This window comes from Periplaneta americana, chromosome 5, assembly GCF_040183065.1.
Source record: "Periplaneta americana isolate PAMFEO1 chromosome 5, P.americana_PAMFEO1_priV1, whole genome shotgun sequence".
NCBI classification, from domain to species: domain Eukaryota; kingdom Metazoa; phylum Arthropoda; class Insecta; order Blattodea; family Blattidae; genus Periplaneta; species Periplaneta americana.
The window spans coordinates 125,828,788-125,853,569 of NC_091121.1; the positions used below are offsets into that span (position 1 = coordinate 125,828,788).

Here is a 24,782-nt window from a genome sequence, read left to right on the forward strand (position 1 = left end):
AATCAGAGGACGTCCACCAAGAGGTAAGAGACGAGCTCTTTTACCATGTTTCGGATCTGAAATCTGGAACGTGCATGCTCTGGTAATAAACAGGAAACAACACATAAATATGCTAAGGTTGACATTCTTGTTTTCAAAGAATTTTAGTTACATATTACACATCTGTGTGAATGTTCTTATAACACATTCAGAAAGATGAAAGGGATAATTCTGTGTTAATATTACAAATAGCTGAAGATCGTGGCAGTGCCAAACATCCTATAAAAACGTTCTTAGTAAATCAGCAGCAAATTGAAAAAATTGTCAGATATCAAGAATATAAAAGAAACAATGACATCGACTTGTACCTGCATGGAATCACTCATAAAATTAAATTATATGCAGTGTAACCTGAATGGGAAAACAAACAGCTATAAGAAGCATTATGGACTTATTGAGAAAACTTCCATCTTGTATAGGTAAGAAACATTACGAGCTCATTGTAACAAATTCCCCCTTGTATTAATATCACCTGTAACAAATAAATTTTGACCAATAAAAATGGTGTGAACTAAACAAATTGTGACCAAAAAATGCATTTACCAAAAATAATGTGAGCAAAACCTACAGTGGACTAAGTTGCAGTGACTGAAAGTGGCATGGACAAAAAATAACATGAACATAAATGTTAGGGGACCACATGTTGGGAGACCAAAAAAAAAATACCCCATTGTTTGTTTTCCAACTGTCTGGGAATCATTCTATCTCCCTGCACTCTACATACCTTTGTGGTGTTTAACCAGAGAAATTTATCTATCTCATGTTTTATTTTAAATATAACAGATATGTTTTCTCTCCTTTTTTTTCCTTTCTTTCGTATTTTAATAATAATTTTTCAAAAAAGTGTTTAGAACCGAGAATTGGCGTTACATAGTAACGTAAATAATAAAAACTCAATGCAGAAAAATGTCGTAACAAAGGTAAAAGTGAGGAAATATCGTGTAAAAACAAGAAATTAAATTATAGACATCCTGGTACAAAGAAGACATAACTCCACGTGATGGAACAGAGTTAATACCTGAGATGGTAAAGTGATCTACAGCTTTGGCTCATTACTCCTAGGAAATTCCTAGATCTAGATCTATATCAGTGGTGGCTAACTCAGCTGCTCTTGTAAACAAAAAGAGCAATGTTGCCATTACAAGAAGACGTGTGCAGGAATTCAATCATTGGAGTGATAAATATGTGGACAGTAAAACACGAGGCGTTACTTGTGTTAATGCTTACATCCATGTGAATATGAATATCCACAGCTGCATCATGTAGTGGTGACCCTCATATTTCTGCATATGGTGCCATCACAACATTAATGACATTTAAATTACAGTAGAATTCCTCGTATCCGGCAACTATGGGACCAAGCCAATGCAGGATAACCGATTTTACCAGTTAATTGGAAAATAATTTTATAGGGTATTTGAAGAAACTGGTAACACTCGTGCAGAGGTCCACCATCTTATAATTGCTGTTTCCAAACATACTGTACCTACATCATTAACTATCTCGAAAGCTCTATGGACTGTAGCCGTAAATGAGATGTCCCACTATTTGTAGAGCAGGCAAAAAAAGTATGTATTACTAATGTAATAACTGTTTGTGCACTTACAAGTGGCATATAACATCAGAATTTTGTGATAACATGACAGGTACACACATTTATATAAGATATAACAGAAATCTGTGGAGGGAACACAGGTTCTTGCCCACTTTAAAGAAGATGTGAAGTTAGCGATCTAGATGGCTGTTTATTTGTTTTGCTTGTGTGCACATTGATTATACTGCCATCTAGCAGTGATAGCTTCAGGTGCGTCAATGAAAAATGCAGGTCACTAATTCAGTTTGAACTTATTTACTGACTTCCCTTCATATTTAGGTTTTATTTTACTTATTCAAAAGTGCTGTTGTTTTGGAACTGCTGGTTATTTAGGTGTCGGATATGAGGGATTCCATTGTAGTTTCAATACATATATATAGTATTCTGCCAAATGGCAGGTCTTTCACTGCAAACCTAGCATTCTCAAATCTTTCTTATTTTCTGCCTTCCTCTTATTTTAATACTTTCATACGTAATTCTCATACTACATTTATACCCTCTTCCCTTCATGTAGTTTCCAACTTTTACCCCTAATCCAATCTAGTATTCTGCTCCATTTATTATTTGCTAATTTCCCTTACTATTTTCTTCCTAATTGGTCACCACCTCTTAACCTTTAATCCTTATCAACACTCTACTATCTACTTTAGTTCTTGTCCTAATACTACTCTAAACTGTCTAATCTACTGTAATTTTGCCTCCCACTTCCTATCATTCCTATTCAGTATCTATATACTCATTTTATTATCGCAGATACTCCATCTTTAGCTTTTACCTAGTTTTATTCTTTCATTTACTCACCTGTTTCTCTTTATCATTCTTCCTTTATCCTCTATCATTCCCTCCTTGCTTACTATTATATACTTAAGTTAATTATCCCAATGTCCATCTTACTTCACTATTTGAACTTACTTCTCTCACTTGTCACTTTCTTCTCTGTGTTTATTCTATTACTTCTGTCACCACTCTTTTTTTCATACACTTTCATTTGTCCTTCTAAAGCACTTAGTATTCTGTTCTCAATCTCTTTCACTGCCACTTCCAAAACACTTAATATTCTGTTCCTAACTAGTATCACTAACATTCACATTAGCTAATTTTCTACTTTTCTCAGCCCTGGTTTATTGTCTTCATCTTTTCCTTTTCTCTCAGTTATTAACCCCTCACTTTATCTCATTGCCTCCTCTACCTCACTTTCATTCGTATCTTTCTCTGCCCTGTGGCCGATTTTTCTCACCTTCCTGTTTTATTCTTGCTCCTCTCATCTCGATGTCTACATTCTCCATGCTTATTACTTCTGCTAATTCTTCACTTTTTGTTTCACTTCTTCCTTCACATTCTGATTCTAGCAGTTGCTTCATTCCTTTGCTCGTTCTTACAATGTCTTCTAATCTATTTTAGTCATTGATCTTGTATATTGTGACAGCTACACTGGGGTTCGGGGTTCGAACGCATGTCCGTTGGTCGCTTAGGTGTGGCGGCGAGGGGAGCATCTGGTTGCTGAGAGGGTAGAGGGGCGGTGTACTATTGCGACGCGCGAGGGGAGGTTGCGCGCGCATCTGGTGCTGGCAGAGAGGAGAGGGATCTGGATTGTTCGAGAGTGCTATCTCTGGACACGCGTGGAACCTTCTCGTCTACGTCGCTGTGGTTATAAAAGAGAAGATGCAAGTGAACGTCATTTCATTCAGTCAGTAAGCCAGTCTTGTGTAGCAGTGAAGCCAGCTTCGAGACCAGAGCGCGACTTGAGTTATGTCCGTAACTGTGGAGCCTGAAGTCCGGAGTTCGAGTGCAGTGGACCGCAGTTGGGGGACCGGAGTTCGAAGTTCAGCGGATCGTCGCTGAAGGTCTGTGGTTCGAGATTCTGTGAACGCGAGTGACTGAGCTAGAAGAACTAGCCAAGACAAACGAGCTGTGAACTGAGAACTGACCGTTCTGTGTTGTAAATAGTGCTTTGTAAATATTAGTTAAGATTAACAGTTCATTGTTGTTCGTAATAGTCCAAGTAAATTGTCATTGTCGTCAGTGGAGTGCACTAACGAATGCCGTATTACTGTGTGGAGAGCAAATCCTATTGTTGAGATAATAAAGTTACATTGTTGTTTAGTTTAAAAATTTACAATATGTTCCTGACCTTGGTCACATTCTGCTATTAATTGCTACCTGACTTCTGTCTGTTCTCGCTCTTGCTATGGATTCATCAGCTGTTTTGTTTCTATAAAATGACTCACTTTCCACCATTGCCCTTTTTTTCCTAGATTGCTCCTCAATGGTGATATCTGTATTAATTTTGTTGATCTCGTCCAGCCCAGTCCATTTATTTCACACGTCACTATTTCTTCTCCTCAGTTGCTGCATTACATGCTCATGTGGTGATTCCCCTTTTCTCTTCTTCCCCCTGTCTGGTTTTTGAACTAGTGTCGTTTTGTCTAACATTTGTCTTGTTACTGACGTCTGTATTACACTGTTCCATTCATTCTCTTCATTTCTTCTGATGTCGCACTGTGAAGTTGGCTGATTTACCTTAGCATCTCTTCGCTTATTTTCTTTCTCCTCGTCTGCCTTCATTTCCAGCTGTCCGTCATCATTCCAGTTTTTATTGACCTCGTCTTTTATCGCGTTCATTGCTCCACCAGTTTAGTTGTCCTGATGTGTTCTTATTTATCTCGAATTTCAGATGATTGTCACTATCTTTAGAAAACTCTAGGTCATAATACTTTCCATTTACTTTCAGTTTATCTTCATATATTTTTGCAAAATTATCTTTATTCCTTGCCACCTTCATGAATGGAACTAGTAACTTGGTGTCTATTTCTTATTTCATAGCCCATGTCTTTTTCAACCCAAACATTTGTTCTTTTTCATTTTCTCAAGTTACTCAAAATTATTTCTCTCATTCTTGTACTTATAAATCTTACTACAATTGGTATGTTTCTTCCTTTCCTTAGGAGATTCCTCACTAATATTAACAGCATCAAAATGACAATAAAAGAAAAAGCACTGATCCAATATGAAAAACTTATCAGATTACCAGGAAACAATTGGCATTCATACAGTCCTCTCTGTGGATTAAAAACTCAAAAAATTTCATATCCATTGTTCAAGAATTAAAACAGAAAATCATTCCCTCCTTTAAAAGAAACTTACAAATTAAACTAAACCCTTTAACTTTATTAATATAGAGTATAATCTAAATTTAACAGAAGGAATACTGAAATCAGAAGTAAACAATGAAATAATAAAACAATTGTCTTTAGAGACAATTAATATTAGGTACCCTCCACAAAACTGGCTTCAATTATACACTGACAGATCCTCGATCTACAGGGAACAAGGTGCAGGTGCAGGTGTTACGTGCTATCTTTTCTCACTTTATAGATCTCTTGGATATGGAACAACAAGTTTTGATGGAGAAATCATTGCAATAAGTGAAAGTCTCAGGAATCTTCTATGCCACATCAATAAATATAAAAATGCAGTTAAACTGTCAGACTCCAAAGCAGCTATTCTATCAATAGTCTCTAGACACATACCTTCATCTCAAACAGCAGAAATAACTAAAATGCTCTTTCAATTAATAACCTCAATAAAAGAATTGTATTCCAATGGATACCATCCCATTGTGGAATCCTGGGAAACGAGAATGTGGATGTTTTAGCAAAGAAGGGCAGCATTGCTACTTACAGACATGTTACTAAATCTACATATTACTCTGTGAAAATATTTATTAAATCTACATACTTAGATTTCAACAAATAAAATTTGATAACACAATCTCAGGGGAAAAAATGGAACTTTCTGCATCATACTCCACAGTCAATTCCCAAATTACCACGCAAATGGTCTGTAGCTGCATTTAGATTGGCAACAGACCATGACTGTTTGGCCAAACACCTGCATAGAATTGGAATATATCAGTCCCCTAACTGCCCATTGTGCAACTCAAACCAAGAAATGGATTCGGAACACCTCAAAATCTGTGCTTCAGTGGCCGACCATGACAATATCTTTGAAAAATATTGGAGTGCAAGAGATCAAATGACTTCATTGTCATGGCATTAGAAAACAATAACAACAATGTTTCCATTTCGCATTCACATCCCACGTCTTCTATTCCAAAAACTATTAGATTCTTTTTTCTTTGACTGTATTCATAATAATTAATTTTCTCCTTCATTTGTCCATTCTCTCTTAGCATATATTCAATCTTCTCTTGCTTTCCCCCATTTCTGACTTCCAGGGCTTCTACTGTTTTATCAATTTGATTCTCGGATTTATTATTTCTTCCATGTTCTTGCGGTCTTCCTTTCCAATCTTCATTTCCTTTTTTCTCTCTAGTGATTTATCTTGTTTCAGATTATTATCCATATTCTGCTTTTTATACTGTACCTTCTTTACTTAACATTAGCTCGTAGAGCATTGCCCTCTCTCCACAGAACACTCAGAGCTTCACACACACGTCTGTACTGTCTCACTATTTGCCAAAGACTGATGGGCGCACTCATGAAGCTAAAACATTTTGAACACGCAGCTCGAATTTCGTTTTTGTCACAGCACTACACCAGAGAAGGAATATAAATATGCACATACAATATACTGACCTATACTGATTAGTGTGGTTAAGTAACAAATAAGCAACAAATATGGTGTGAGAGGTGTAAGCTTGAGTATCGAAAGGTTACTGATGTCACCAGTTTGAATGAATGGGACTATATGTTGTTGTATACTGCACACCATTGTGCACGTGTGCATCAAAGAGTGCTCTTGCACAAAGAGTACGAGTTAGTCACCACTGATCTAGATGAAAAATCAAGTATTGGTTAAAATAAGATGAACTACTGAAAGATAGAAATTCGTCGGTAAACTGCATAAATAAGAGGATATGCATTTACACGCTAACATTTTATTTAGTTTTTACGTCAAAAAATAAGTATTCAGTAAAGGACATTCTGAACACATGAAAAATTCGTCAATGATATAGTCTATTTCAAATTTATACATTTTCTTTAGCTACACATTTTTCCATTTTTCAGCCAACACAAGTTCACTTGACGTGTGCACTTTATAAACAACTATGTCCTTCGAATTTACAGGCATTTTTTTAAGTTTCTTGAATAATGTCATCTCATTCATTATCAGTTTTATCACAGAATTAAAAAATATACTATTTTTGTACTCCAGCATTATAACAGTCTTTATCATTAGTGAAAATCGTGCATAATATGCCACATTATTGTACCAGATCCGTAAAATATTACCATGCTAACTAAAATGTCATGACTTCTATTATGACGGCATAACTTGTGCCATAAAATTAACATTATGAAATGATTTGCCATGCTATAAAATTTAATATATCATTGTTGTCATAGCAACCTCTTTCTTCATAGACCGTGATATCAAACTATCTATCATTACAAACCTGATGTTATTTCCTTATCTATATTATATAATTTGAACTGGTAATGGAAATTACGAAAAAACGGCTGAACGGATTTTAATAAATAACCCCTCATTTTGAAGCTTGAAACCCAAATTTTTTCGGAAAAATAGTAGTTTTCAGTGAAATGTCAATTTTCCTACATCATTTTCGTATTTTTCAAAATCCATCTGTCGTCAGTTTTGAGCAATACATATGCCTAATCACGGCCGACTTGATACTCGCTTCCTTCTTCGTATAGCCTAATGAGTTCTCAGAATAAAACAAAATACAAGCACATACAATAAACAATATCACATAAAGGCTACGACCTGCAGGATTGCTGACATTTTTAGAGTTGAGATGGCTCAGATTCTCTGACATCATAATTCCAATATGTCGATCTTCATTTGTGTAACTTTTTCAGAACATTTCTGTAATATTGGTTATTAAAAACTTCATGACTTATTAAAACGAATTTACAGGTCACATTCTCTGGTGTGTAATTTTCTGAGTAGAGCTGTCTGTGCGTTGGATATTAAAACCTACAAAACTTAGGAATGTTTGATGACATTGTTACCATTAAAAATGAAATATTATTATAGTGAATGCCATGATGTGAGTTTTGTTACTAATCATACAGATTAATGCTGTATTGGTGATATGAAAGTGAAACATTTTGGGTTTATATAAGTAGACGTAGAGCATTTTTGAAGTTAGATCTTCATTTCTGTAATATTTACTGAGTGACGGTTATATAGTAGTCTATACAAAACTTACATAAGATAACAATTTTGTTATAAAAAAATGAAATATTTTTATAGTTATTAATCAAGTGGTATGAGTCTTTTCGATATTATATTTAATGGTGGTGTAGTGTAGATATTTAAAGCTGAAAGTTACAATTTATAAAACAGTTATGCTATTGGTTGTTCTTTATGGTTGTGAAACTTGGACTCTCACTTTGAGAGAGGAAGAGAGATTAAGGGTGTTCGAAAATAGGATGTTTAGTAAAATATTTGGGGCTAAGAGGAATTAAGTTATAGGAGAATGGAGAACTTCATGCATTGTATTCTTCACCTAACATAATTAGGAACATGAAATCCAGATGTTTGAGATGGTAGCGCATGTAGCACGTATGAGTTAATCTAGAAATGCATATAGAGTGTTAGTTGGAAGACCTGAAGGGAAAAGACCTTAAGGGAGGCAGACGTAAATGGAAGGATAATATTAAAATGAATTTGAGAGAGGTGAGATATGATGATAGAGACTGGATTAATCTTGCAGCAATTAACCTCCATTTGTAAGTAAGTGATATAGATATTTATATGTGTGATTCTCTTCAGTATTGTCTGGAGGATGCACAAAAATTATAAGGCCTAAGGGAAGACCACTGATAAAATAAGAGGCCTATAAAATGTTGTAGTGTCCCGATCACTTTAGCAAGATACTTGGCAGGATAAAATGATTCTACCCTCTACATTTCAAGGTAGTTCACGAAACATGCAGCAGCTATACAAGACGCTATGTCTGTTGTTGGAAAGCATGGCAAATCTGGTATTTTCATCACTCTAACCTACAATCCTCAATGACCTATTGCTTCACTCCCACATGAAAAACCGACTGATTGTCCTGACATTGTTACTTTCGTTTTCGCATTGAAACTCAAGAAGTGAAGATGTACAGGTTCAATAAAAAGTATTTAGCATGAAGAAAACCATTCAGAGGGATATGTTTATTATGGAAGCAAATAACTTCCAAAATGTCTGGTATTGCTCATTGGAAATAAATTTAAAAAATTTGAATTTGAACTTCTACTGTAATGAACTTAGTTTGCAGCATTTGCTGCACAAGCCACTAGTTGTTTTATAATGCTGTCGTACAAAAAAATGTGTATGAGACACATTTATAATGTTATTCAGTTATTGCATTTGTCTCATGCCGTAATGTGTAATATTATACTTACTTCATAAAAAAGAGAGAGAGGGGGGGGAGGGGGAGGGAGAGGGAAAGGGAGAGGGAGATGGAGAGGGGGAGGGGAGGGGGAGGGGAGGGGAGGGGGAGGGGAGGGGGAGGGGGAGAGGGGGAGAGAGGGAGAGGGAGAGGGAGAGGGAGAGGGAGAGAGAGAGAGAGAGAGAGAGAGTGTGTGTGTGTGTGTGTGTGTGTGCTCGCGCGCGTATGTGCAGGCAGTTATAGAAAAAAGCATCATGATGTCATAAATACGTGAAGGACCATAAATGGTAGCAGTAACCAAATGCCAAGAATTGCAATAGCTTTTACAATTTGAAATAATGAGATTTCATATATATTAGTCATGGACGGGGAAGATACAGTATTAAGAAGCTTGTAAAACCAATAATACACATATTCACATAAGCATTAAAGAATGAAAATCCATTTACATGATGATAATCCCTCATTAATGAATATAACTGGTACTCAAAAAAACTTAAACTGTAGCATACCTGTTCTCCCCATCTCTCACCCCAACTGTTCTTAATAATCCAGAAGGGAAGAACTTTCTCAAAAATTGGGTATTCTGGAAAGAGAAATAAAATAAATATATAACAGAAATCCTTACCTGTTCCCCCCAATAAGATCCCCAGCTATTCTTTATAGTCCAGTATGGAAGAATTCTATGCAGTATTGAAGTTTCTGTAAAAATAAAATCACAATAAATTTATATAAGATGTGAGTGGTAGAAGAAAGTGTGCTGGATAGAGAATAAAAAGTAATAACTTAGTGAAAGTCACTACATTTAATAAAAAGGATACAAGAGGCGCATTAAAAGAGGTCTGAAACGAAATACTATGTAACAGTATCAATAAATAAGTCATAATCATTACTTCTCATGAGATAATGTAGTGAGATCATGGACTTCAGTAGTTACCAAGTGTTTTTTTACTAGCAGATATAAACGTAAATAAAGCCTCCTAATTCAGTTACAAAATACGTTGTCGCGTTTTAATGACAAGCATTAGAGAACTGTGCTATTCCACTGAAATGGTAACGTATACATAAATTCAAATTCAGAAAAATTTAATTTCCAGTGAAACAAGTATTAGGGGTTTTATTGGAGATTAAATGGCCTTCCAGTGCTGAATTAAGAAGCAATATACCAGATATACTTTTCTCCCCACCACACTCCTTCACAGTAAGGACGTGCAGCACCTATTTCCTGACTGGCAAGGGAGCAGACTAAAGTTTTTCTTTTATACATATAAAGTGGATAAATAACAGCATACTTCATACTTCTATGTTACATTACTAGAATTCTGAACAATTCTAATTTTGTCAAACATTAAAATATTTACTTACATAGAAATGCAACAAATATGGAATAGTACACTACTGCGTGTTCAGTTCAAAGTGTGTCATGGCTCGCTGTATGTCGTCATGTGGCTAGCCAATGAGCCTAGAGAATTCAATCTTCCTACACTTCCGCAAACGCGTATTACCTATGTGCCAGAGAAGTTGCCTAGCAAGTATGGCGTTCATTCTGAAGAGTACTTACCGATATGTACAGTAACGCCGATAGTGGCAGGAATGTAAACTGTTTGGAAACACGTACTGAGGTGAGTTTTTTCCTTACTGGCGGGATATGGCAAGAGGGTTAAGACGATTACTTACGTATTTGTTGACATTAACTTGGACAGTCAACATGGACACGGAGCATTTGATTTGTGTTGTGGAATGTTGTGGTACGCAACCAATGATAACAAATACCCTGCGTACGACTTTCCCGCGCAAAACTCAGTTCGAAAGAGGTTATGGTACCACACAGACCGTACAGACCGCCATCTGTTGCTACGACGTTCAAGTTATACCTTACACGTTCTCAAGTTCAGATTGAACGCCTTAAATAATAGGCAACTTCTCTGACATAAAAGCTGAAACTCGCTTCAAATCGTTGACTCACAACAGTGACGTCATGACACACTTTGAAATGAACACCCAGTATATTTATGTAAACAAATACAATAACTCACCATGTACACCATAACCAACGATCAAAACTCCATGATCCAAATCATTTGGGTCGCATAAGAACTTCAATGGATGAGATATTCCACCCATGTAGAACTGCAACAGATGATGATGATGATGACAATAATAATAATAATAATAATAATAATAATAATAATAATAATAATAATAACAATAATAATCTGCTGATAGGCAAAGTAGATATTCATCTGAAGAAAAGAAGAGGAAGACAGATGACAAAGAAATATGACATGGAAAAACTGAAGAATGAAGAGGAAAGAAGGAAATTTAAAGCAAATTTTCAAGAGAAAGCCACTACATTAGAAGCCACACCTGAGAATAGTAAAAGTACTGGACTCATCTAAAAAGCTGTATACAAAAAACAGCAGAAGAAACAATAGAATAGAGAGAAGGAATGAGAACGAAGAAATCTTAGGTCACAGAGAAAATGTTGGAGAATATAAAGGAAAGAAGAAAATGGAAAGACCATCAACATGGAAGAGGTAGAAGAAACTACAGGAAACTAAACAACGAACTAAGAAGAGAAATTGATAAGGCAAAGGAAGACTGGATGAAAGAGAAAGGTAAAGAAATAGAGGATCTAGATAGAAAAGGAAGATATGATTTAATGTACCACAAAGTTAAATATTTGGACTTCGCAAAAAAGAGCAGAAAATCCATGTGCTTGATATAAGACGAAATAGGAAATGAAATAACAGACAAGGAAGGAATACTGAACACATGGACGAATTATGTAGAAGAGTTATATGACACAGGGAATCATGCAGATAAGTTAGCCACAGAATGTTATGTTTTATTTAACGACGCTCGCAACTGCAGAGGTTATATTAGCGTCGCCAGGTGTGCCAGAATTTTATCCCGCAGGAGTTCTTTTACATGCCAGTAAATCTACTGACATGAGTCTGTCGCATTTAAGCACACTTAAATGCCATCAACCTGGCCCGGGATCGAACCCGCAACCCTGGACATAGAAGGCAGCGCTATACAACTTGCCAACCAGGTCGACGTTAGCCATAGAAGACGAAGCAACTGTATCAGAAGACGAAAAAGGATTTTCTATTTTAAGAGAAGGCAAATGAAGAATGGGAAAGCAATAGGAGTTGATGGACTCCCCATTGCATTAGTAAAATGCTTGGGTAAAGACAAGAAGGAAATTCTATTATTATGCAACAAATAAATGAGAAAGGTGAATGGCCTGAAGATCTGATGGAGATGGTGTTGCTACCAATACCGAAGAAAAATAATGCCAAGAAATGTAAGGAGTTCAGGACTATCAGCCTGATATTGCAATCAGCAAAGATTCTCCTGCGAATACTGAATCAATGTTTACATTCAAAGATGGAAGAACAGTTGGAAGAAGAGCAATTTGGCTTCAGGAAAGGAAAAGGTACAAGGGATGCAATTGGACTACTACGAATAATCAGCGAAAGATACCTAGAGAAGAATAAAGCAGTGTATACAGTATTCATGGACTTTGAAAAAGCGTTTGACAGAGTGGATTGGAACAAACTGATGGACATCCAGAAGAAAATAGGTGTGGATTGGAAAGACAGGATGCTGTTCAGTAACCTTTATATGAAACGAGTCAAAGTCAGGATAGGAGAAGAAATGTCTGAAGGAAGTGAAATAGGGAGAGGAGTACAAGGATGCCCTTTATCATCAACCCTGTTCAAAATCTACTTGGAGGATTTGGTGAAGAACTGTTTTCAGAACATGGGAGGGGTAAAAGTAGGAGGAAGAAGAATAAAGTGCATAAGATTTGCTGATGATATGGCACTGTTAGCAGAAGAAGAGACAATACTACTAAGGGATATGCTACTGGAGCTAAATGACATCTGTGAGCAGTATGGGATGAAAATAAATGCAAACAAGACGAAGACCACAGTTGTCGGAAGAAAAATAAAGAAGGTAAACTTGCTAATTCTAAACGAGGCAGTTGACCAAGTGGACAGCTTCACATACTTGGGATGTACTATAAGCAGTAACATGAGCTGCAGCCAGGAAGTCAAAAGGATAGCAATGGCAAAGGAAGCTTTTAATAGCAAAGGAGCATCTTCTGCAGAACTCTGGCAAAAGAAGAGACTAATGAAGTACTTTGTGTGGAGTGTGGCATTGCATGGGGCAGAAAAATGGAGCATGTAAAATTGACAGACAGAATAAGAAACGAATTTGTGTTGGAAGGAGTGGGTGAGGAAAGAATGATGCTAAAACTGATCAGAAAGAGAAAAAGGAATTGGTTAGGTCAGTGACTGAGGAGAAACTGCCTACTGAAGGATGCAATGGAAGGAATGGTGAATGGGAGAAGAGTTTGGAGCAGAAAAAGATATCAAATGACAGATGACATTAACACTAACACTACATACTTTGGGTGTAAGCGTGTAACACCGAGAAAAATTTGTTTTAGTATGCACTTTTTCCAATGACAGTTATTTTAAGAAAGAGGCCCTAAAAATAACTGCTCAAATCTCTGCATGTATAACTGTATTTTAACCAATACCTACTATAACTGGTAACAGGTTTCGAGAGAAACATTTACTAAAATGCGGTTGTGAGTACAGTACAAAATAGAAAGGAACAAAAATACAATTTTTAACACTACAGGAGAGCATTTTGGAAAGGAGTTAAAACTGTTATCTATACTAAATCTAATACACAAACGATCTTAAAATACAGCACAAATACGCACCATGCAACCACACATGTAGATGAATGTGTGGATTTAACTCTTGAAGTGAAGGGCCAATACTGCTTATGAATATCAACCTACTTGCTTGGGAGATTAGGAGAGCATTTCTCTTCTTTGATATTACTTCATTATTGTGCCAATGCCTTTCAACAAGTTACATCTTTGCAATGATCTATTAAACCTAACAGTATACCCTTAGCTTATTCCTCGTGTCATGTAATTTATCTCTGCACCCAAAAAAAAAATTGCATCCAAACAATGAAAAGTTTATTATTAATTTCATAACTTGGGCTAAAGACATAGTAAACATATGATACTTGTACAATCATCTTCAAAATCTTCAGTTCTACTACCTCAAGCAAGTGAACACTTCTTCTTATTATCTACAATTTCGCAGTGTGCAATGAATAACTCAAAGGGTGGTTCATCAGCTATGTCATTTCAACTCTACAACATTGTATCGCTGTGATAAGCTACTCGTCATAGACAAGCATCGCCAGCTCTGTTTCATATTCCTAGTTAATCTGTATACTATTTAACAGTGATACTTGTAATAATAATAGTAATGCTGGTAAATAATACTAGTAATAATAATAATAATAATAATAATAGTAATAATAATAATAATAATAATAATAATGATTATGAAAGCAGTAACAATACTAACAATAACAATAAAAATTATGATAATGGCAGTAGCAGCAGCAGTAGTAGTAGTAGTAGTAGTAGTAGTAATAATAATAATAATAATAATAATAATAATAATAATAATAATAATAATAATAATAACAAAAACAATAATACGTACATGTATGATACAATGGATGATTGTATGCAGTTTTTTTTACTGTTACATGTTCTTCCAGATGACAAATTTTGTCATAATTTTATTCACAGCTGGAGGAATCTGATATCTATTTTGATGGTTATTATAACACAATCTTAATAGCAAATATATTATAATGATTTGCATCCACATCCGCAAAATTGTGAACTAAAGCAATGCTGTAGCTTGAAAAAAATTTTAAGCAGAACTCACCTTACAACCTATTTCAGAAGACCCTAGATTGCCTCCAGTGGCATCTCCTGGGGGTGTGCGAGTCGTGCACCAATGCCCAAATAAAATTAGGAAATTATGGTATTATTCTTTTAATCCGTATAAAGTACATTACATCAGTGTTTTTCTTTAATAATGATTATTAACGCTTCAACTGAACTGCTACTGCTATCTATCATCTAGCAGCCTAGCCTAGCAGTATGAAACGCGTTAAACTTTGCCATGGCATTGCAACGAGTCACTTGCTGGACCCTGGCTGTAAGAGACTCATTGTGCATGTGCTCTCTCACTCTCACTTCGTCTTTTAGCTCATCAGGACGTTGAAATTACTTCCAACGCCACACGCCAGTATCGGCATGAGCAGCAATCGCTAATGTTGCGTATATCATTTTAAGATGGCTAGTGAAAGCATTGTACAAGAACTATTACATAGTCCTTTTTCATCACTTCCTTACGCACAGAAAAAACAAGTTATTGACAGCGGCAGACCATGTCCTAATTTAATAATATCAACGTCTGTAAAGGGCAAATGTGGTGCTACTGAACTGGAAGGGGGTTTGAGAGACATTTTCGGAAAGAGCTATATGAGATTTCAAACTGGCTTTGCGGCTGTGATGTAGTGAACAGATTTCATTGTTCGACATGTTTGTTATTCTCAACAAAGAAAATTGTTTGGAATCAACAAGGGTATGGTGATTTAAATCATCTTAATACTGCTGTGAAGAAACATGGTGAGTCAGAAATTCATCTCGCTAGTTTTTTAACGTTCAACAGATTTATTGCACCCCTTACTAGAATTGACTTCTTCTGGATTCTTAAAGAAACGTTGAAATAGAACTGCACAATGAAAAAAGTAAAAAATAAAAGGGAAATATTAAAGAGATTGGTTAATGCTGTTTGCTATTTAGCCAAACAGGAACAATCATTTCGAGGCCACGAGGAAAGTTCAGAATCTATGAACAAAGGAAATTACGTGGAATTTCTTCTTGCAAGTGCAGAGTTCGATTCACCATTGAAAGAATATTTACTAACGTCTACAGTTTTCCACAGTACTCTGGCAAGCATTCAAAATGATTTAATCAATTCAGTAGCCGATGTTCTGAGAGATGAAATCTACAACGAAATTCAGAATACAGATTTTGTGGCTATTATGCCTGATGAAACATCAGACGTAAGCAATAAGTCACGGTTATCAACTGTATTTCGTTATTTTTCTGTTTCACAGAAGAAAGTAATAGAACGGTTCCTTGGGTTTCGTGATGTGAGCGCTGACAGAACTGCAGCAGCTCTTTTTGATCATGTCAATGAAATAATGGAACAATATAACTGTGGGGATAAACTAATGGCTCAAACATATGACAGCACTGCCATGATGAGTAGTCACCTCAATGGACTTCAAAGCAAAGTTTTGGAAAAATATCTTAAAACTCTCTTTACGCACTGCTATGCTCCTGTTATGAACCTAGTACTTCAACAATCATTAGAATGGAACAAGGACATAAAAGTATTTTTTTTCGGTTTTAAATAACTGCCTACATTTTTTTCTCATTCTTCTAAGAGGTTACATGAGCTTTCAGCATTCATGTCCCGAAATATACCATCATTGTCTAATACCTGATGGAATTTTACCTCTAAACTTATCCATACATTCAGTGAGAACAGAGAAGCATTGATAATGTTCTTTGAACATGTTAAGGAAAGTGGAAGCTTTGATCATATAACTGCAATGACCGCAAATGGATTTTCTAGCTTCCTCAAGGATTTCGAGAACATATTTTTAATAAAGGTTCTATCCAACCTACTTGCTTTTTCAGATGTTTTGTTCACTATACTCCAGTCAAAAAATGTTGATATTTTGTATGCCAGTGCTAAAATTAAAGAATTTCAACAGCAGCTGCAAAAGGAAAGAGAGAATTTCGAAGCAGTGTGGTCTTCTATTCATGATACTATGGAAAATGAAGAGGTGATTGAAGTAAAAAAGAGGAGATTGAACACTGAGTCATAGCGAGATTATTTCAAGCGACTTTCTTTCGAAATCATTGATAATGTTAGCAACCAGTTAACATTAGATTTGCATTATTTGAAAAGCTACAGTATTTTATCACCATTAAATCGAGAAAAATTCGTTCCGGCACCAGAAATCGAAACCGGGACCTCTCAGCTCTGCGCGCTGAGGGTTCTTTCCAGCACGCAGAGCTGAGAGGTCCCGGGTTCGATTCCCGGTGCTGGAACGAATTTTTCTCGATTTAATGGTGATAATACACATTGACTACTTCATAGTAGTCGTGTTAATATTCAATGAGGATGGCGAGACCTCATATAATGAATATTTAATACAGTATTTTAATTTCATAAACCCAACAAAAATGGCCAACTTCAATAAAAGAGAAAACTTTCCTAATGATTTATTAAATAGAGTGCAAAATATTTATGGCAGTGTTTTTAATGTAAGCAAACTCCAGAATGAATTTCACGCATGGTATGCTTCTAATGGAGGGATGGACAAAACGCCAATTCAAATTGTAAATTATCTATTGGACATGAATTTAATGAGTGGATTTACGGAAATATACAAATTAGCATTGCTGGTCTCAACAATTCCTTGCACATCATCATCTGTCGAGAGGTCATTCTCATTACTGAAGAGGATTCACAACTACTGCCGCTCTACTCAAACACAGAACCGGATGACTAACTTAAGCCTTATCTCTATTGAGATGGAACTACTTGCCAGCACACGAGAAGGACAAATCCAGGTTCTACGTAGCAGTAATCAAGAAATTCTTGGAGAAGGAAAGGAGAATGGATTTCGAATTCAAATAACCATGAGTAATAAGTAGACATCGGATTTTTAGGCACTAAAAATTGCAGTTTTAGGCGCCTAAAATAAGCTCAAAATTTGTAAAATTAGGCTCTATTTTAATGAAAATAGGCATTTTAGGCACATCAAGGTATCATACTTATTTCTTTCACTGAAATTTTTAGTTATACACTAAAATACGCACAAAAAAGTATGTTTAAACATTAAAAAAGAATACTATATTATATTTATAAACAGAGCTGCACAAATTTAATATATTGAAACTAATGAAATAATGATTATTGATATCAAGATTACTCAGTTTAAGTTATTGAAATTCAGTTCCATGCTCAGATTTTATTATAATTATCTGCACAGTACACCACCAGAATTTTTTCTAAATTCTCCACAGTTAACCTTTGCCTATTGTCACTGAGAATCATTTTCAAAGCAGAAAAACTTCTTTCAGCCGAAACTGATGTGAGAGGCGCAAATTTTAAATTAGGTACAATAGAAACATCAATACTTAATGGAACATTTACACTTTCCCCCGATATCACTCTTGATACTTTTTCCAACAATGAAAATCCTACATTCTTATTTAATACGTTGTCCCACTTATTTTTAACTTTTTTCCCAGTTTCGCCCAAAGCAGAATGTATGTTCACTTGAGCTTCCTTTACTATTGCTATTTGGCTACAAAAAGATTGTTTTTCACGTTCTAATTGTTCAATGCTTGCAGGTATGAAAGAAAAGTTTGATGTTATGTAGGCAATGTCGTTTTTCACTCGTCAGTCATTCAGATAATCTTTCACTGCTTTCACACACGCTGCACTATCAGTTTCAGGTAATTTATCAATAACTGTGACCACTTCTTTAAAATACTTAGAATAATACACCACTGACTGAATCCAGGTTCCCCATCGTGTAACAACCGGCTGAGGTGGGAGTGGGATATCTGGAAAGTTCTCTCTGAATATTGAAATCCTGGATGGGGCTTTACAAAAACATTTTTTTGTGTTAGAAATAAACGAATTGACAAGAGGAAATTCATTCCGGATTGTTTCAGAAACCCTGTGAAGGCCATGTGCTAGACAGGTTACATGCGTGAGGTTAGGATAAAATGTTTTAAGAAGTGGAGCTGCAGCAACCATGTATGAGGCAGCATCAGTACAAAACAACAGAACTTTAGAATCGTCTATATTACCTGAGTATAAAGAGTGTAGGCCTTTATTTACAAAATAAGCAATGGCTTGGCTATTCACTTTCGAAAGTTCCTTAACACATACGCGGTGTGGAATCGAAGGTCCATCAGGACTAAGTTTTCCTACTACCATATTTGCTATATACCTATTCATAGGATCTGAGGTTTCATCCACAGAGACCCATATGTAAGAATCACCTATATCCTCCCGAATGGAAGCTAAAGTTTTATTGTATATTCTGTCTAAGTAATTTTTTCTTAGGGTCGACTCAGATGGGATATTTTGTAAAAACTGTCTTAAAACCGGATTTTCAATTGCATTTCAGGGAATGTTAGCAGCAACAAACGCTCTGGTTAAATCAGCATAGAAATTGCTGCTGAGATTGGATGAAGTAGGCTGTGTTAGTAAAGTTTGTTGCAGTTGATTTTTCTGCTGAGCTTTAGCCTTATGAGCCGCTCCTTGCACATGCTGCTTTAGGTGGCACTTCTTTTCTTGCGAAATCTAAAAATGTAAAGTAAACTGAATTAAAATAAAATCCTAATTGTTGTATTGCCGTATTTCTATCACAAAGTTAGTGGGTTCGAACAATCAACATTTTAATGACCTGCAAATACTTTAACTGTCGGAATTTAAAAGGTTAAAGTGTAATGGTCTTAAAAAGAATTATACCTCAGGATAGCTCAGTCAATGTATAAATATTATAGGCCTACTCATTAAAATTAATAGAATTTATATATTTCAACTATTGTTACATACCTGTTTGCTACAAATCTTGCAGAATATTATTTTTCCATCATAAGTGAATTCTGAATATTCTGTTAGCCATTGCCGGATCAATGTAGATTTTGCACTTATATTTTTCGGCATTATCGCATTAAACTTCACAGGAAAACGTCCTACCGCTCAAAACTTCTCAACACAAATAAGGTGAGGGAAAGAGCAACTGTTAACGAGCATTCAAATGAACAGTTGTTATTGAGATTCAATTGGACAAAAATACAAAGTTCCACTTATTGTTGCATTTCCCGGTAGTGTTAACACTAGGAGGGCCATTCTTTTAAATATTATACCCTACTAATTCGCAGTTTTACGACTTTTCATAAATATTTCAAAAACACTCTTTCTCCAAAAATTGTGATTTTATGACACTCTGAAGGGCAGTACAGCTAATCGGTTTCAGACCGAAAAGTCATTTTTATAGTATAGTATATCTCTGAATCGGTAGCAGCACATGTTGTGATTGTTGCCTGCTTCAAAACTAAGGTTGGTTCTTTGTCGGCATTTATGCCTCCAAACATGTTAAATTCGGTGAAATCTATTGCGAGTGTCGTGAGATTCAAAACATTTTGTTTCCTTTATCAATGGTTTCATGGCCGGTGTGAAGCAAACTTTCCACTTTTTAAATGCCTTAAATTTCGCAGTGAATGCATGTATAAATTATAAAAAGTAAGAGTAAAATGCGAAACTTTACAGTGAGTTAGGCATTTTTAGGCGAATATTAACAAATTAGGCTCTAATAACCGTTTTAGGGCATTTTAGGGCACTATAAAACTCTTTGAAAACCTTTCAATTTCCATGAAACACAAATATTAATAATTATTTTTACTTTTCTCCTAAAGAAACAAAATAGGCATTTGCCCTAGAATCCGATGTCTGGTAATAAGACAGCTTTAGTGCTTTTGATTTTTAATTAATTATACTTAAATGTTGTTTAGATTTATCTTAATTGATGTTTACTCTGTCAGCTTGATTCAATTTTACTGATATTTCAAAATTAGACGAAAATTTAAGCTAAATTTATGAATTACTTTCCTATAACTTGTTCACAAAAAAATGTGAGGGAATGTGTAAAGGTTAATAGAGTACTATGTTTTATTTAATTTTTTTCTTTGCCAACGCCTTGAGATCAAAGTCAGGAGATGCCACTGATTGCCTCATATGTAACTTTTTTCACTGGCTGTCGTTTCCTGCATGCTGTTTCATCTGTACTTCACCTTCCATCTCGCAACCATGATTGCAGATAAATGAAGGGTACATGGGAAAAATGAACAATGTCACATTTCCATTAAGGGTGAGATAATGATCTATTTCAGTATATTACTGAAAAATTTATTGGTGTTTCTACTTGAAATGAGGGAAATGATGAGTGTATCCGTGGTTTTAATTCTCCTTTACCACTTTTGGTAAAAATAACACTAAATTTTGTAGTAATAGAGTGAGTTAAATAATGACATCACCCTTAAAGGAATTGTGACATTGTACATTTTTCCCGTGTACCCTTCAAATGTGTGGATTGAACTCTTGAAGTGGAGGGCCAACAATGCTTATGAATATCAACCTACTTGCCCGGGAGATTAAGAGAGCATTTTTCTTCTTTGATATTACTTCATTCATTATGCTGAATGATCTTTCGCACTCTGATGTTGAAATTGACAGTGTCAATTGTTTGTTTTAAAATTTTCAGTTCATGTGTTTTAGTTTCACAGTCAATAAACTCACAGAAAGCAGTTATGAAAAGTAGCTTTATCTAGCAAACGAGAAATATCAAGAATCTGTTCCTACTTATATCAACAAAACTGTATCAGTCTCAGGAGCCCGGTTTTTTGTGTTAATCAAATTCACGTCCTTTACAAGCAAATTCATTTGTTCATTACTGATCTGGTTCTTTGAAGAAACATTTGAAGCTTGGCTTACATTTTTACATAATCTCAGGTATTCAGCTATGCTTCTGAAGAACTGACCCTTGTGAATTCTAATAACATAATGATTTTCATGTAATTCAGTTTCTCTGAAAACTTTTATTTCTGCATATTTATAATTTATTTTATTCATAGGGCTCTGGAGATGATATCACAAATTACAGAACTCTTATAAAGCACTTTATATCCCTGTCACCATCTGGGAGAGTGATCTGCCTTTTCTGGAGAGTGACTATAGTGGACTTTATGTTGTCAGCAAGCAGTTGGATAGATTAAAAAGATTTATTGGCTATATTCTGAGAGGTGAAGCAAAATCTCGTTCTTTAGTGCTTGTTCGGATTTTAATTTTTACCCGATGTTTACTTATTTCGCTTCAAAGCATTATCACGGGAATAATTATTACAGTAGTACTTTTGTGTTTTGTCATACAATAGTGGATATTTATGAACAAATGTTATTAATTTTTCTTCATTCATATTATTGAATTGTAATTTATTGTATAAGTACCGGTACTATTTCAGCAATAACTTACAAGTAAGAAATTATGCTATCAAAAATGGGTATGGCTCATTTGTTTTTTCATGGTGGCTTGTTGAGAACATACGATCATACCCAAAACAAGAAATTCTGTTCCGGCAGTGGAATAAATATTCTAGCTCCTGAATTCTGTTCTGTTTGATTCGGTTCGGTTTGATTCGACACGCTGCTTTTTGCAATCTTCCATTTAAATACATTGTGAAGTGAAATTCTGTTCGATTTCGATTCTGCTAAGTGGGAGCGGGCCTTTAGAACTTTGTAGCTTTCCCAGCGAGATTTAACTTTGTAGCTTTCCCAAACAGATTTAACTCTTTTCAAACTTCAGGCAATCCACCTAATGGTAAAAATGCTACCGTGGAACCGTCTAGAGTCGACCTGGGGGTCTAGATTCGACCACTGTGTACACTTTCTAATTTCCGGTGTTTATTCCAATAGAATTGCCTACTAGCCGCCACTGCTTGCTTCCAGCTGACTGATAACACTACCCCTTTCAATCTCGCAAGGTAGTTCCAAATGTGTTTTGCGTCCTTGATTATGTAAAATTCATTGTTGCCAATCGCAAAAATAGTAACAAAAAAGTACTCTGTGTAACTTTTAACAATTTAGCCTTCTTTAACTGTAATGCAATACAAAAAAACTGTATTTCTGTAATCAGAATTTTAAGCTTAACAACATATTACAACAAAAAATACTTTTCCATATCACTGAGAGATGTCAGAAGTTCAAGTTATATTCCAGTACAGAGTCGACCATGCAGGCCTGTGGAATTAGTCCATTCCAGCCGCAAAGAGTCCTTAATAAACTACCACAATCTGGTTTGACAGAGTCTCCAGAATCTCAGTCCACACCATCACTGGTGGGAGAAGCGGTCATCAAAGTGCTCCAGAGCATGAGATATGAAAAATAATTAGCTGCCAAGAAAAGGAAAAGGAAAATTGAAATTCAACTAGGAAAAAATATTGTATCAGTAGGCCTACTGAAGGCAGAACATCTCAGTCAAATGAAGAAATCTCTCATCCTGTCTCAACTGAGGAGACCAGAAAAAGAGAAGCCAAGAAAACCACCAAGAAAAAGAAAACAGAGAGGATACCAGGAGTCCAGTGATAGTGATGAAGACGGATGACATTCCACTAAAGATACGTCAGATGAGTGGGTTGAAGAGGAAGATAACAATGATTATGACCAGGGAAAGGATTTATATGTAAATACATATTTACTTATAAAGCTAATATAATTTATATTTTGCATTATCTTTATGTTTCACAATGTGTAGGGTTGAAAAATCCTACTTTTATTTTCCATATTTTTCCATATTTTAGAGTTTAGTACATATTTTCGTTAATTTCCATATATTTTCCATATTTCATATAAAACAGTCCATATTATATTAGGTTTAACAATAAAACAAAACAAAATTCCATTAACTTTTAAAAATACATTTCAACAATAGAGATTTAAACACATGTTCAGTAATCCCTTTAACATCAGAGTTATTTGAAAATTAGCAGTCCTATCAACAATGGGAAAGTAAGTTACAAAACTGTATTAATTTAATTTAAAATTTTTAACAGACTTCAGTTGTGCAGCTCAACAGTTAAATGCCAGTCAGAGTACACATAGGTTCAGTTTTGTAAATCATACTATAAAGACGGTAAATATGCCAAAAGTACGTCATTCAGTCAATTTAAAATCAAAACTAACAAGTTACATTTCAGAATTTAAAGAAGATGGTTTATCAACTGACAATAAAATATTATTTTGTAATTTGTGTCAGTGTGCAGTATCATCTACACAAAAGTTCCTGGTGCAACAACACATTACAACTAGTAAACATCAGGCCAACAAACAACTAAATTCCAAGCAGAGACAATTGTTTTTAACACAACCAACAACATCGAATGTAAGATCTGAGTTTAACATTGACCTGTGCCGTTCTCTCATCTCTGCTGATATTCCTCTCTACAAACTAAAGAATAAGGTCTTCAGGGAATTCCTTGAAAAATATACTCAACATACAATCCCGGATGAGTCAACACTTAGGAAGACGTATGCTCCATCCATCTACGATGAGACAATACAGAAGATAAGAGATGAAATTAAAGATAGTTCAATTTGGGTTTCCATTGATGAGACTCCCGACAAAGAAGGTAGACTTGTTGGTAATGTAGTTATCGGTTTGTTAAGTGAACAATATTCTGAACGAATTCTTTTACATTGTGATGTTCTAGAAAAGTGCAATAACAAAACTATAGTTAAACTGTTCAACGAAGCTATGGGTATCCTGTGGCCAAAGGGTATTATGTACGATAATGTGTTATTCTTTATTAGCGATGCTGCCCCTTATATGGTCAAAGCTGGACAAGCATTATCTGTTGTATATCCTAAATTGACTCATTTTACTTGTGTGGCGCATGCATTTCATCGTGTGGCAGAAGTGGTCAGAGATAATTTCCCTAAAGTAGATTTGTTGATTTCATCAGTGAAAAAAGTATTTCTCAAAGCTCCCAGTAGAGTTAACGTGTTGAAAGAAATGTACCCTGAAATTCCATTGCCACCAAAGCCAATTTTAACTAGATGGGGTACATGGCTAGAAGCAGTTGAATATTATGCCGAACATATAGACTCTATTAACAATGTTCTCCTTGCATTGGACTCTGAAGATGCAGTCTCAATTGATACTGCGAAAACAGTTACCTGTGACATAAGTGTGAAGAATGACTTAGCTCACATTCAGCATACAT

The 24,782-nt window shown here is 35.4% G+C and overlaps 1 protein-coding gene across 10 annotated transcripts in view; it reads right to left on the reverse strand.

The window, feature by feature from the left end:
* Positions 1-24,782, reverse strand: part of LOC138700159 (uncharacterized) — a 356,318-nt gene that overhangs the window by 75,766 nt on the left and 255,770 nt on the right. For 7 of the 10 annotated variants that reach the window (XR_011332264.1, XR_011332263.1, XM_069826557.1 and 4 more), the window contains 2 exons: positions 11,039-11,132; positions 9,515-9,588 (listed from right to left, as the gene is read on the reverse strand). Coding sequence is in view for 8 of the 10 variants with exons in the window: in XM_069826557.1 (XP_069682658.1) it covers positions 9,515-9,588; positions 11,039-11,132 (168 nt within the window). In the remaining 2 variants the exon portion in view is untranslated. Of the gene's footprint in view, positions 1-9,514; positions 9,589-9,630; positions 9,705-11,038; positions 11,133-24,782 lie in introns of all 10 variants that reach the window. The other 3 variants (XM_069826558.1, XM_069826552.1, XM_069826556.1) reach the window with 1 other exon arrangement.